Raw genomic sequence first — 15,427 nt, 5'->3', positions numbered from 1 at the left:
CAATGGGACAACATTCGCTATCCTCCAATCCTCCGGGACTACACCAGAGACCAATGACGACCTGAAGATCTGAGCCAGAGGCTCTGCAATCACCTCTCTAGCCTCCCAGAGAATCCTAGGGTAGATCCCATCCGGACCAGGGGACTTATCTATTTTCAGCCCCTCAAGAATTTCCAGCACATCCTCTTTATCAACCGTAATACTGTCTATTTTACACCCCTGCAACCCAATGTCCTCCTCAGCTTCCGGAATCTCGCTAACAGCAAGACTCCAAAAGCTTGCGCTACCAAATAAACCTGTCGGACTTTAATCTGGTGTTATGAGACTTCCTATTATTCCACAGGAACAGTTGGTGTGTGAGAATCAGAATGACAGGCCAGGAAGACAATAAACGGAAATGTGGGAAAGAGAGAGGAGATGGGGAGAGGACGTTCAGGGAATAAATAAGAAGTGGGAAATCCTTTGATTCCACTAGAACTCTGCTAACACTCAGAACTCCCTTTCAACCAATACAATAACTCTCCGAATGTGCCATGAAATCATTACAGAATCTTCCAGCACAGACAGAGGCCCTTTGGCCTGTCGTATCTGTGCTAGCCCCTTCTAAAGCACCGCCCAGTGTAATTCCACCTCTGCTTGTTCCCAACAACCTGGCAAGTGAGTCATTCTCAAATACATATCCAGTTGCAGCAATAGGTGTAAAACTCCTAAATTGTTCTCCTGGCTGCTAATGCATCCCTGGAGTATTTTAAAGAGGGCTGTTTTTAGTTTGTACAGAGAGAGGCAACAATAATAAAACCGAGGGCACAACCAGAGTTCCTTCAGTGCCTTGAGTCCAGGCAGGAGGAACAAGGCTCATCCCACTCCCCCGTCCACCCTGAAAATGTTTTTGTTTTGGTGCTTTTCCAATTCCCTTTCGAAAAGCACAATCGGATCGGTCTCCACCACACTCCCAGACAGAGCGTTCCAGATCCTAGACTACTCTGGAAACTGGAAACCCCTTCCTGTCGCCGTTTGGGGTTTACTTTTGTCATCCATCTCATGACGGTGGCCTCTGGCTCTAGACCCTCCGACCCTGTTGGAACCATTGCTTCTGTGGGTGGCATGGTGGCACAGTGGTTAGCCTCACAGCACCAGGAACTCAGGTTCGATTCCGGCCTCAGGTCACTGTGTGGAGTTTGTACATTCTCCCCGTGTCTGCATGGGTTTCCTCCGGGTGCTCCGGTTTCCTCCCACAGTCTAAAGATGTGCTGGTTGGGTTAATTGGTCGTGCTAAATTGCCCCTTAGAATCCCAGGACCAGTAGGTTAGAGGGGTTAGAAGGGTGATTGTGGGGATAGGGCTGGGGTGGGATTGTTGCTGGTGCAGACTCGATGGGCTGAATGGCCTCCTTTTTCACTGTAGGGTTTCTATGATTCCCTATCCCGTCTAGACCTCTCATGATATTGATGGATACAGAGCTGGCTTGGATGTAGAAGGCAGAGAGTAGCGGAGGGTGTTTTTCAGAATGGAAACCTGTAGCTGTCAGAGGAGGCAGCAGGATAGAGATAGATCGGAGACTTGACACAGAAATAGGAGATGGAGTTTAATCCGGACAAATACAAGGCGGTGCATCAATTAAATCTCTTCTCAACTAGGAGAATGACCCCAACTTCTCCAATCTCTCCTCATAACCAAAGGTCATTTGTTTGAATTTTTAAACATTGCAAATCATGTTTTATTTTAGTATTTACACTGAGTGAAGCAGCTAATTTACAGAAGTCTGTTAGTATAACATGGGTGCAAGGAACCTTTTCATTTGTTGGTTAGCCCTGGCTTTGCACCTCAAGCTAATGAACCAGAGCCTGTGTGTGTGTTCGGAACAGTGTTTGTCGACAATCTGTGATGTGTGAGAAAGGATTAGCTTGTGTGTCTCATATTCCAATGTTAACAATAATCAGGGATTTGACTCAGTGCTGGATGAAAACACTGGCCTTTTCACCTGCGTGTCATGATGACATTTCTAGACTGATTGGGATCAAAGGTTTCCTTGCTTGGCCAGTGGCAGTGGTGCCAGGTTTGAACTATTCAGACTAGTTTGTAAAGGGTTTTGAGTCTCTAACCCAAGTGACTGTGATTAGATATCTCACTCCGAGTCCTCACAAATTATAATCAAAGGGATATTAATGTTTTCGGCACAGAGTGGGATTTTTCCAATTCATTTCCCTTCCCGCTTCTAGTACTCTTTTCCCTGAGGAAGGTGGCTCCTCTTGGAACCTAGTTTCCCATTGGCATCTCAGCTCGGTGACTATTCTATACATACAATCCTGTTACCCAGTTTAACCTTGGAACAAAGGAGAGGGACTTTCAGAGCTGACTTGGATCCAACCTATAATAACCTAATATCAATCACCACCAGTAAACTCGATTATCCTGGTCATTATCAGCCATTTGTGGGAGCTTGCTTAGGGTGACAAGGTGGCATGGAGGGTGGCACAGTGGTGAGCACTGCTGCCTCACAGCGCCAGGGACACAGATTCGATTCCCGGCTTGGGTCACTGTCCGTGTGGAGTTTGTACGTTCTTCCCATGTCTGTGTGGGTTTCCTCCGGGTGCTCCAGTTGCTCCGAAAGATGTGCTGGTTAGATGCACTGGCCATGCTAAATTGCCCCTCAGTGTACCCAAACAGGCACCGGAGTGTGGTGACCAGGAGATTTTCGCAGTAACTCCATTGCAGTGTTAATGCAAGCCTACTTGTGACACCAATAAATAAACTTTAAACCTGCTGGGTGCAAATTGGCTGGTGCGTTTTTGACTACGATAGTGTTGAGGTTGGCGTATGCATAAGGACTGAGAGGAAGGGAAATTTTTTCATTCAGAAGCTTGTGAATCTTTGGAATTCACTATCCCTGTGGAGATGCAGTTCTTGAATTCTCAAGATTTTCTCGGACAAGTGCGGAAGTGTGGGATATGTGGGTAGGGCAGGAAAGTAGAGTTGAGGTGGAAGTTCAGCCACACTTTTGTTGAATGGTGGAACAGGCTTGAAGGGCTGAATGGCCTACTAGAACAAAGAACAAAGAACAGTATAGCACAGAAGCAGGCCCTTCGGCCCTCCAAGACTGTGGTAAAGTAATACCTCGAAGACTGTTAGTGAGTCAAAATACAGAGGTTTTTATTCCAAAGCTTTGGGGACAAACTGGCTCTGATTAAGGCTTACCAGACTTCTCATAGAACACAAACACAAGTGGGTATTTATACATTATGAGCTCCAGCAGGAAGCACGATTCAAAGTTCCAATTCCTGCCAGACCTCCAGTTCTTCCTTCCTGGGTTGTGACGCAGCCCCAGAGTTAATCAGGAATTACAGTCCTGCAGTCAGGACACAGGAAAACCCTTCTGTAGCAGTACTGGAATCCCTTCTTTGAAGTTACTTGTGCCATCGCGGCTGTCCCAGCAGGACTCTTCCTGTTCAAAGCCGGTATTGTAAACTACCATCTGTGTAACGATGTCCCACTAATACAAACAGGTAAGATTTGCAAAGTCTACAAAATAACAGTCACATTTAACTATCAGCTGTTATAAAAACGAGAGTTACAGTATGTAAAACATGAACAAATAACTTATATTGCTGCCAGGAGCAGTATAAGCTTGAGAAGATCAGTCATGGGAAAGGGTTATGTTTGTGATATATTCGAGGTACAAAATCCATTAAGCCTTTCCCTTCAGGTACAAAATGCGTTCAGCTTTTCCCTACTTCAGAACAACCTCCTTATCCCTCTATTCCCCACCTGTTGATGTGTCTATCCAGATAAGTCTTAAATATCGCTAATGTATCTGCCTCAACCACCTCACTTGGCAGTGCCCCCACCACCCTCTGTGTAAAAAAACTACCCCCGCACATCGCCACTGAACCTTTCCCCCCCTTTACCTTGAACTTGTTCCCCCTTTGTAATTGTCATTTCTGCCCTGGGAAAAAGCTTCCAACTGCTCACCCTATCCCGTACCCCTCATAATTTTATAAACTTCTATCAGATCGCTCCTCAGCCTCCATCTTTCCAGGGAAAACAATCCCAGTTTATTCAATCTCTCCCCACGGTTAATACCCTCCGTACCAGGCTGCGGTATACATTTCCACTTGCCCCTCCCCGCCCCTCGCCAGCCCCTCTCCCAAAGCCCCTGGCTCCCCCATCCCCACTCACGATCTGGTTTCTGGTAGGTGGGAGAGTTAATATTCTCGTGTCTCGAACAGCACGATAGAATTACCTGCTGAGTCACCGGGGAATCTCTATTGGCAGGGCTGATTCGCTCCTCTAATTGCTTTCCCTCACACAAATAAGCGTAGCCATAAATAAAATAATTACGCAACAGAAATCTATTTGTGCTTTTTGTGGTTGGTTCCTGTCAGTTGAACCATATTTCTTCGTCTCTGCTCAGCTGCCTTGCTGTTAATGGAACCAATGTTCATGCAGCAGCTTAACTGTCAGACTATGAGGTACAGGAGCAGAATTAGGCCATTCGGCCCATCAAGCCTGCTCCACCATTCTACCATGGCTGATAAGTTTCCCAACCCCATTCTCCTGCCTTCTCTCCGTAACCTTTGATCCCCTCAAGAACCGATCTATCTCTGTCTTAAATGCACTCAATGTCCTTCACAGCCCTCTGTGGCAAAGAGTTCCACAGATTCACCACCCTCTGGCTGAAGAACTTCCTCCTTATTTTGGTTCTAAAGGGTTGTCCCTTTACCCAGAGGCTGTGTCCTCAGATCCTAGTCTCTCCTACAAATTAAACATCTTCCTCATGCCCACTCTTTCAGTATTCTGTAAGTTTCCCCCTCATCCTTCTAAACTTCATTGAGTACAGACCCAGAGTCTTCAAACACTCCTCCTACATCAGGCCTTTCGTTCCCGGGATCATTCTTGTGAACCTCCTCTGGACCCTCTCAAAAGCCAGCACATCCTTCCTTACATACGGGGCCCAAAATTGCTCACAATATTCCAAATGTGTCAGAGATTAGATGTTCTACCTCCTGTTCTTCACTGCATCATCCCTTCATCAGGGGTGGCAATCAGCCTCAAGCTCACGTCTTCAAGCTCCAGTTCAGGTGAGATGCAAACAGGCTGCTCTCTCTGCTGGATGTGTTATAGATCCCAGCCATGGTCCCGATTGGAAGTTCTGTGGGGTAGGGGTGTCGGGATCCGTGCTCCTGTGCCTTGGCCTCATTCAACATCTTAAAAACATCGTGGGCCGGGCACCAATGATGTCCAATGATACGCGGGTTAGGTGGATTGGCCATCCTGAATTGACCCTAATGTCAGGGGGACGAGCTAGGGTAAATACATGGGGTTATGGGGTGGGATTGTGGTTGGTGCACACTCGATGGGCCGAATGGCCTCCTTCTGCACTAAAGGGATTCTATGATTCTGTGTTTTTGGTGTTTGTGGGATCTTGCTGTGCACCAACTCACTGCCACAATCCCCGCATTTTGGGGCGGCATGGTGACACCGTGCCAGGTTCCCGGGTTCGATTCCTGGCTTGGGTCACTGTCTGTGTGGGGTTTGCACATTCTCCCCGTGTCTGCGTAGGTTTCCTCCGGCTGTTCCGGTTTCCTCCCACAGTCCAAAGATGTGCGGATTGGGTTGATTGGCGCACAGCAAGGTCCCACACAATTGCCTCTTAGTGTCAGGGCGACTAGCCAGGGTAAATGTATGGGGTTATGGAGATAGGGCCTGGGTGGGATTGTGGTCGGTGCAGGCTCGATGGGCCGAATGGCCTCCTTCTGCAGGGATTCTACGATTTACAACAGCATCCCTTGAATTAAAGGCCGAAATCCAGATCACGCCAAGATCCAGGAGCTGTGTGACCTTTGCACCCTTGGCGGGGGGAGGGGGTGAACTTGTGAGCCATGCCTCGCCATGTTGGCACGGTACAGAAATCTAGTGAGACGGGAAGATTTGGTGAGGGAGCTCTGTAATTAGATTGAAATTGATTAAAATTCATGAATATAGATCAGGTTCTCTCTAATTATGATGGCAAGATTCACCATTTCTGGGTTTTCGTCAGATCTTGAGCCCCGCCACTGATCTTGTGGACGGAGAGTGCAGATTCAAGCACTTATATAGAAAGTGCCTGAACTTATTATGTATGAGCAGTGGCACAGTGGTTAGCACTGCTGCCTCACAGCGCCAGGGACCCGGGTTCAATTCCAGCCTCGGGCCACTATCTGTTTGCACATTCTCTCCGTGTCTACGTGGGTTTCCTCCGGATGCTCTGGTTTCCTCCCACAGTCCAAAGATGTGCGGGTTAGGTGGATTGGCCATGCTAAATTGACCCTTAGTGTGAGAGGGATTAGGAGGGTAAATGTTTGGGGTTACTGGGTTAGGGGCTGGCTGGGATTGTGGTCGGTACAGACTCAGTGGGCCAAATGGCCTTCTTCTGCACTGTGGAGATTCTATGAGCTCCAATTACCTGGGAGATTGAAGGCATTGACCCCAGACATTCTCTGTTCTGTTGTAAATGTTCTCACCTGACCTCTTACTAATAAAAGAGGGCGAATGGGCTTGAGATCAGCCACAATTGAGTGGAGCAGACACGATGGGCTGAATGGCCTAATTCTGTTCCTGTGTCTTATAGTCTCACTAATGATCATTGTCACCATTGCTTCTGTGCTGCTCCCAATGCAGCAAGGTTACATGTTATGTCAAAGAAGCAACAACTTGCATTTATATAGCACCATTCGCAACCACAGGATGTCCAGATGAGGTTCACAGCCAATAAAATGTTTTCCGAATCTGGTCACTGTTGCGATGTTGGAAAAGGGGGTGACCAATCTGCGCACAGCAGGCCCCCACGGGAAGCAATGTGATACTGAGCAGAGAATTGTTGTTTTGTGCTGTGGATTGAGGGTTAAACAGTGGGGGAAACGTCCCTGCTCTCCCTTCTCCCAGACGGTGGTAACGGGATTATTTTATTGCCATCTGAGAGGGAAGACTGGGCTGCAGTTTAGTGTCTGGTCTGGAAATAGATTTATTTGCAGTGAATATTCATGCCGTGCGCTGGAACGTCGCTCTCCATCTGGCTCTTGAAGCAATGTCCCCCCCGTGAAAGCAGGTCAGTTCACTGGACGGGTTAATTTTCCGTTGCAGGGTCGGAACGGAAAGGGAAGCATCTACGTCTGGGCCTCCGGGGATGGCGGCAGCTACGACGACTGCAACTGTGACGGTTACGCCTCGAGCATGTGGACCATATCCATTAACTCGGCCATCAACGACGGGAGGACGGCGCTCTACGACGAAAGCTGCTCCTCGACCCTCGCCTCCACCTTCAGCAACGGCAGGAAGAGGAACCCGGAAGCCGGCGTGGTGAGTGGTTACGCCGTCGCCCCGAAGGTCACGCCGGACGGGCAGCTTTGCGTTGGGGCTGGTTTCAAAACGCACCAGGGTTGATAACGCGCCATTGGGCGTAACTGATACGGCCGTCCCATCCTCCCGCGAGCCAACAGAGGAACTCTTTAATGAAATAAACAAACTAATGATCTCTTCTCTCCAATTGCTTCATTTACAGGCAACGACTGATTTGTACGGGAACTGTACCCTCCGTCACTCTGGCACATCCGCTGCCGCGCCAGAGGCGGCTGGTGTCTTTGCCCTTTCTCTGGAAGCCAAGTACGTGTGAAATATTTCATTGCAATCATTCTGCTACTGCTGTCAGAATCCTGACCATATCCTGTTGAGGGGAGATCTTATAGAGACATATAAGATAATGAAGGGGCTCAACAGGGGAGAAAGCAGCGAGGTTCTTTCCACTTAGAATGGAAACAAGAACAAGAGGGCACAGCCTCAAAATACGGGGGAGTCAATTCAGAACAGAGTTGAGGAGGAACTTCTTCTCCCAGAGGGTAGTGAATCTTTGGAATTCTCTGCCCATTGAGGCTACCCCGTTAAATTTGTTTAAGTCACAAATAGAAAGATTTTTGGCCAATAAGGGGATTAAGGGTTACAGGGAGCAGGCGGGTAAGTGGAACTGAACCCACTATCAGATCAGCCATGATCTTATTGAATGCCAGGGCAGACTCGAGGGGCTAGATGGCCTCCTCCTGCTCCCATTTCTTATGTTCTTATGTTCACCCAGAGGGTTATGTGGGGGGTGTGGGGGGTGGGGAGGAGGGGAGGTGGTGGATCTAGAACTCACTGCCCGAAGGGATAACTGAGACAGAAACCCACAACTTGTTTCTCTGGTGTCTGGATTTAGACTTCAAGTGCCCGAAATTACAAAGCTACAGCTAAATGCTGGATGTGTAGGTTAGGTAGATTGACCATGGTAAGCGTGTGGTGTTACAAGGATAGGCGTGGGGGAGATACTCTGAGGGAGACTGGGATATCAGCGCTGATGATTTTCAACCCAAATTTCAGAAGAGGGCTTTTTACTGACAACCTTCTGAATCATTGTAAACCGAGGGGCACACTGATACAAAATTCATTACAAAAAGGAAAATAAAGTGAAAAAGTTGTGTATTGTGTGCAGTTAGAAGAGTTTTGCATTTCCTTTAAGATGTTTCTCAGTCTTGCAAAGCCAACAGCAGCTGTGTAAACTCACACAGATCTCCCCTCTCTTTATCCAACTTCTGATTCTCAGTCCCACCCTCACATGGCGAGACATGCAACATCTGACTGTCCTGACCTCCAAACGCAACCAGCTTCACGATGAGGTCCACAAGTGGAGGAGGAACGGTGTGGGTCTGGAATTTAATCACCTCTTTGGTTACGGAGTGCTGGATGCCGGAGGCATGGTTAAAATGGCCAAAGATTGGAAGACAGTTCCTGAAAGATTCCACTGCGTTGGAGGATCAGTTCAAGAGCCGCAGTAAGTAGTAACTTGCATGATTCTATGACGCACCTGATATTGCATCGGGATAGGAAACACCTTCTCCAGGCCTTTCACACAATAATCAATGCTGATATTCTCCATGCAGTACTGAAGGAGTGCTGCACTGTAATAGAGTCATTGAGGTTTACAGCAGGGAAACAGGCCCTTCAGCCCAACTTGTCCATGCTGCACTTTTTCTTAAATCCATAAGCTAGTCCCAATTGCCCGCGTTTAGTCTAAGTCTCTCTATACCCATCTTACCCACGTAACTGTCTAAGCGCTTTTTAAAAGACAAAATTGTACCCGCCTCTACCACTACCTCTGGCAGCTTATTTCAGATACTCACCACCTTCTGTGTGAAACAAATTGCCCCTCTGGACCCTTTTGTATCTCTCCCTTCTCACCTTAAACCACTTTCAAGGAGCTATGAACCTGTACCCCGACATATCTTTGTTCTGTAACTCTCCCTAACATTAACTGAGTAAGTCCTGCCCTGGTTCAATCTACCAAAATACATCACCTCGCATTTATTTAAATTAAACTCCATCTACCATTCATCAGTTCACTGGTCCAATTGATCAAGATCCCGTTGCAATCGGAGATAACTTTTTTCACTGTCTAGTATGCCACCAATCTTGGTGTCATCTGTAAACTTACTAACCATGCTTCCTATATTCTCATCCAAATCATTAATATAAATGACAAATAACAGTGGACCCAGCACTAATCCCTGAGGCACACCGCTGGTCACAGGCCTCCAGTTTGTCAGAGGTGCTGTCTTTTGGGTGACACACCTAATCAAGGTCCTATCATTATATCTCTGATGTAAAAGATCCAGTGGTATTTCGAAGAAGGGCAGGGGGCTTATCCCCCATGTCCTGGGGCTAATATTTATCCCTCAATCAATGCCATTAAATCAGGTTCTCTGGTCACTTACACATTGCTCTGTGTTGGAGCTTGCTGTGCACAAATTGACTGCTCTGATTGGTGGCCAGCTCAGTGGCCTGATTAACTCCATCAAAACTGAACTTGAATGGATTTAATTATTAAACTTAGAACCCACTTTGTAAAAACAATCGTAACTTTGTCACTTATGATATTTATTTTTCCCGATGGAAATCCAACATTTATCACGTGCTGCTGTAGTGGGCGTAGAGCGATATCAGGGGCATTCAGTGTAATGTATTTGTAATGTTAACACCTAGCTGGTATCCTTGGCTGTGACCCTTAGCTGTCAGGTTATTTGATGACAATTTAACGGGGATTTCAGCAATTTCCTGACCGCTCATTGTAAGGGTAACTGGTTTTAGAACCCTAACACTAACAATGTTAATGTTGATTAATTAATTAATTGACTTTAACAATGCGACCAAAGTCTGTGCAGGTGGGTGCAGTCTGTCTGAGACTGTTAAATTAGTCCAAACCTCTGTTGTTCATATCCTAACTCATATCATGTCCTGTTCGCCCCCTGTACATCCAAAAGATGTGCTAGTTAGGTGCATTGGCCAAGCTAAATTCTCCCTCAGTATACCTGGAGTATGGCAACTAGGAGATTTTCACAGTAACGTCATTGCAGTGTTAATGTAAGCCTACTTGTGACACTAAAGCTAGGATTTTGCCACCTCGTCCACCTCAGAATCAGGGCAGGTGAGGCTCGCAGAGCAGCATTCTCCGTTGGCCTGGGGCGGGGTTTTATGAGTCTCGGGCAGGCGAGGTGGTAAAATTCGGGTGTAAGTGCCTTTTGGGACTGTGGGAGGAAATTGGAGCACCCGAAGGAAACCCACGCAGACATGGGGAGAATGTGCAGACTCTGCACGAACAGTGACCCAAGCTAGGAATTGAACCCGTGCTAACCATTGTGCCACTGCCTGTGTACCCGATCATGAATCTCTGAGCTTGCTGTTGGAGAGATGGAGTGGAGGGTAGGAGGTGTTGGGTGGTGAGCAAATAAAGGTGGGGAACCCTTGGTTTATGTAATGACAGACAGTGTTTGTTACACCTTTCCAGTACAGATTTCTTCATTTTTAATGAGGTTTTAAACCCTCCCTTGGTTAGGATTTTGCAATATTCCAGCACCACTTAAACCTCAGGGCAAATTAGTCGGTGGATCACCCATAACTCACAAATTCAACAGTCACTTACTGTCCTTGATGTCTGAAGTGAATAGATATATGGGAATGTGAGTTCATGCTACCTATATCTCCGCAGTGATGGGATCTCCACATGAGAAGTGTAAACAGCTGCTTTGTAAAGGTTGCAAAGGCAACAGAATGGGAAAGACAGCTTACCCATGTCTTGGGACATATTGTTCGCTCACTATTTAGAGCAATAAAGTGATTGAAGGGTTGAAGTGGACCATATAGCCATTTTAAAAGAATTGTTGGAGGGGATTGAATAACACCAGTGTAACTTAATGACTGCAGGTGACCTGAAATCTGTCCTTGAATGTGTTGTAGTTTAGTGTCCGTATGTATGGAATGCACAGATCAAAGTCAGATTGGTGTAAGTGTTAAAAGCAAACTATTGTTCTGATTAGGCTGGAAGTGTAATGCTTGGCACCCGAATTCTTACAGTGAGTTGCGAATTAAATAATAAAGAACCTTGGAATCCCAACAATGTAGACATAGGCCATTCAGCCCATTGAGCCTGCATCGACAACAATCCCACCCAGGCCCTATTCCCATGACCCCCATGCATTTACCTTAGCTAGTCCCCCTGACACAAAGGGGCCAGTCTACATCTGTGGGAGGAAACCAGAGGAAAGTCACACACAGAGACGGGGTGGACGTGCAAACTCCACACCCGGACTCACCCAAGGCTGGGATTGAACCCCGGGTCCCTGACGCTGTGAGGCAGCAGTGCTAACCAATGTATAACTATGTGGAATCGCACTGTATGATTTGATTAAGTATCCGTTTGTATAACATGAGCTTGGTAAAGATAGAGATCTCATTCTGCGTTTGTTACAACCTGTGATTAATAAAGGTACAATAATACCTCGAGCAAATAAATGAAACGTTAAATACAAATATGTTGCCCTGAATGTTGTTCTCAAAACCTTTAACAATTAAAGGATTAATTAAGTTTCGACGCTGACTCATAACAATTAAAGACTAAATCAATGCAGAGACACGATTCAAGCTAATGGCTCCCAGTTGGTATGTAAGCTGCATAATGTGTGTTTTTTTTATATGAATATAGCTAGGAATGCAATTATGGTTTAACAGCAAGGAGGGAATGGCTGAATCCAGACAATTAAATCACGCCTCTTCCATGAAGAAGTGGCAGAGAAGTATTCTTCAGTGTGCACCTACGTGAGATGAATCGCTTTCATTTTACGTCGAAAGACATTAGATGAGGTGAAGTGGTGATGCAAGTTTGGAGTCTGTGGTCGGGTAACTTAATATTGCGTCCTCAAAGTAAAAGCTTATCAAACAAAACAGCAAAGAGAACAGAATAAATGAACAACTCCAGAGCTGGGAAAACAGATGCGCTGAGCTGCAACACTCAACTATCACGATGTTTCATTCTGCGCCAAAGCTAAAAGCTTCCTGAGGCAAAGGAAAGGAGTGGGAGGACATGTTCGCTAGATTGACTTCACCCACAGAATGCAGTTAATCCATAATTCGCATGCAGTCTGCGTAGGCAAAAAAAGTCACGTCAGGTTTATAGTCCTGATGGATGTATCCGCAGTTTCTGCCTGCCCAGAGAGTTCTTTCGCCTGTGCTTGGTGGGTCTACGTTTCGACTTTGAAGCACATTCTGCGGAATGCAATTCTGATCTGCAGAAGCTGAGCTGGATCAGTATTCTGAAAGAGAGAAAGAGACGCAGAAAATTTGCTCAGCCAATTGTTACCACTAATGGAGTGTAAGAATCAAGATTTGTTGGCAAGTGTGCCGTGGAACTAATTGTGTGACGACTGAACCCTCAGATAATATTTACTTTTTAAAAATTTTGTCGCGTGCATTGGTAAATGGGCGGCATGATGGCACAGTGGATAGCACTGCTGCCTCACAGCGCCAGGGACCCAGGTTCGATTCCCAGCATGGGCTACTGCCTTTGCAGAGACTGCACGTTCTCCCCGTGTCTGCGTGGGTTTCCTCTGGTTGCTCTTGGCTTCCTCCCATAGTCTATAAGCATTTGCCATGCTAAATTTTCCTTCAGTGTACCTGAACAGGGGCTAGAGGGGATTTTCACAATAACTTCATTGTCGTGCTAATGCAAGTCTTCTTGTGACAATAATAAATAAACTTTAAAACCTTACAGTGAAAAGTACTGTTTCTTGCGCACTATACAGGCAAATCATACCATTCACAGAGTATATGGGGAGAACGAAAAGACAGGGTGCAGAATGTGGTGTTAGTCATAGCTAGGGTGTAGAAAAAGATCAGCTCAATATTCAAAAGTCTGACAGCAGCAGGGAAGAAGCTGTTCTTGAGTTGGTTGGTACGTGACCTCAGACTTTTGTATCTTTTTCCCGATGGAAGAAGGTGGAAGGGAGAATGTATGGTTAATAGAAGTCTCACATGGCCAAGTTAAAGGCTAATAAGTTTAATTGGAATCATGAGCTTTTGAAGCTCTGCCCCTTCATCAGGTGAGTGGAGGGGTAGGTTCACCAACCCTAACCCTAACCCTAACCTACCCCTCCACTCACCTGATGAAGGAGCAGCGCTCCAAAAGCTCGTGATTCCAATTAAACCTGTTGGACTTTAACCTGGTGTTATGAGGTTTCTCACTGTGCCCAACCCAGTCCAACACCAGCATCTCCACATCATGGTTGATGATAGGTTAATTGTGCACATTTTAGGTCATCTGCAACATCTGCCATTAAAATACTGCCATAACTAACAGATTAATGACCATTCCTTCTATTTATGATTACAATTGGAGTATTTTTTCCCCTGTTTAATGGCTTAGTCACACTCTTGTTTCATTTTCTTGTCATAGGATGATCTCCACAGACAACAAGTTGGTCCTGACAATATCAACTGACGCTTGTGAAGGGAAGGATAACTTTGTCCGGTATCTAGAGCACGTTCAGGCGGTGATAACCATGAATGCCACCAGGCGGGGTGACCTAAATGCCAACATGACCTCTCCCATGGGCACCAAATCCATTCTGCTCAGTCGGAGGCCCAGAGACGATGACTCTAAGGTGGGCTTTGACAAGTGGCCTTTCATGACCACGCATACCTGGGGGGAGGACCCCCGGGGGACTTGGATCCTCGAAGTTGGCTTTGTTGGAGGCACCGCACAGAAAGGTGTGCTGAAGGAATGGACACTGATGCTCCATGGGACTCAGACTGCCCCTTACATAGACCAAATAGTGAATGATTACCAGTCCAAATTGGCCATGTCCAAGAAGGAGGAGCTGGAGGAAGAACTGGATGAAGCTGTAGAGAGAAGCCTGAAAAGTCTACTGAAAAAGAACTAGATTTAGTGAACACTGCATGTCAGTCTCTCATCCCCGAACCCCACATCCTCGCTGCTTTGTGATCTAAAACTACAAATTAATGTTCCCTGTAGCAAAACTATCACACCTCGCTGTGTGATCTTAAACTCATCTGTTGCATATTGTCAGTTAATAACTAAATTTAAATGACAATTTTTTACGCCAGAACTGTTAATTCCACCAATTTTATGTACAGTTTGTGACTGTAAAGGATCCTTTGTGTGTGAAATTTAAAAGTGAAATCTTGCAAACGAAGCAGGTTCTCTTTATATTTTTGTGATAAATGTTTATATGAAAAGAAATGCCTTTCCAATTTACAGGCGTTAGGTTCGAGCAAACCGCCTCTATTCAGAGCTTAGCCCAGGTGAAAGCAGACTCCCGCTGGCTGGATTTGCACTTTACACTGTGTTGCTGCAGTTGGATAACACTGAGTCACGCGCACTCCAGCTCCGCTGGCAATCGATAGACAGAGTGGGTTTCTTTCTCAACCTTGGACTAATACAAAATAAAACAGACCATGCATTAGTAGATTACTGTTTGGTGACCAATTTCTGCCCATTTTGTAATTGTGAGCACTTGTGTTTTGTTGCACTGTACCACATTAAAAAAAATAATGAATCCCAAGCTGAAACTTGGAAGATGAAGCCTTAGTTTGCTACCTGTTTATATCCCAGGTCAGTGAAGGCCAACAGTGCAGGAACACTTCTGCACTCTTTCCCCGTGCTGCATTGTCTTATATTGAGCGTGTACCAAGTCCCAAAGGTAATGCGTGTACCAAACATTACCTTTGGCACGTTTCTTGATTGTAGAATGGACAATATTGAAACAGCATCTTCTGGCGCTTGGCAGGCCATCAAATTCACGATGCGTTTAGCCGTCGATCCAATACACTGGCCAGAATTTTACCAGCCCGCCCGCCACAGGAATCGGAGCGGGCGAGGGACACCGCAACGTGGGAAGGTCCTCTCACCTCAGGCGGGATTTTACAGTCTCGGGAGGAGCGAGGCCGTAAAATCCCACTCAATATCTGGAAATCGATACATGAAGAGAAAAGGATAAGTCGTCCCCAATCCTTGGAAACACAGGAGCAGGAGGAGGCCATTCAGCCCCTTCAGTCTTTGCTATCATTCAGTTAGA

General features: G+C 46.3%; 1 protein-coding gene across 1 annotated transcript in view; it reads left to right on the top strand.

Annotated features, from left to right (window-relative positions):
- pcsk2 (proprotein convertase subtilisin/kexin type 2) overlaps positions 1-14,818 on the top strand; it is a 63,785-nt gene extending 48,967 nt beyond the window's left edge. Inside the window, exons 9-12 of the mRNA XM_080199717.1 lie at positions 7,119-7,334; positions 7,537-7,637; positions 8,608-8,835; positions 13,786-14,818. Of these exons, the coding sequence (XP_080055843.1) occupies positions 7,119-7,334; positions 7,537-7,637; positions 8,608-8,835; positions 13,786-14,272 (1,032 nt within the window). The 3' untranslated portion in view covers positions 14,273-14,818. The remainder of the gene's footprint in view (positions 1-7,118; positions 7,335-7,536; positions 7,638-8,607; positions 8,836-13,785) is intronic.
- Positions 14,819-15,427: the final 609 nt, after the last annotated feature.

This window comes from Carcharhinus amblyrhynchos, chromosome 12 (assembly GCF_965287045.1).
Source record: "Carcharhinus amblyrhynchos chromosome 12, sCarAmb.v2.hapA, whole genome shotgun sequence".
In the NCBI taxonomy this organism is placed as follows: domain Eukaryota; kingdom Metazoa; phylum Chordata; class Chondrichthyes; order Carcharhiniformes; family Carcharhinidae; genus Carcharhinus; species Carcharhinus amblyrhynchos.
This window is presented reverse-complemented; position numbering and strand designations above follow the sequence as displayed.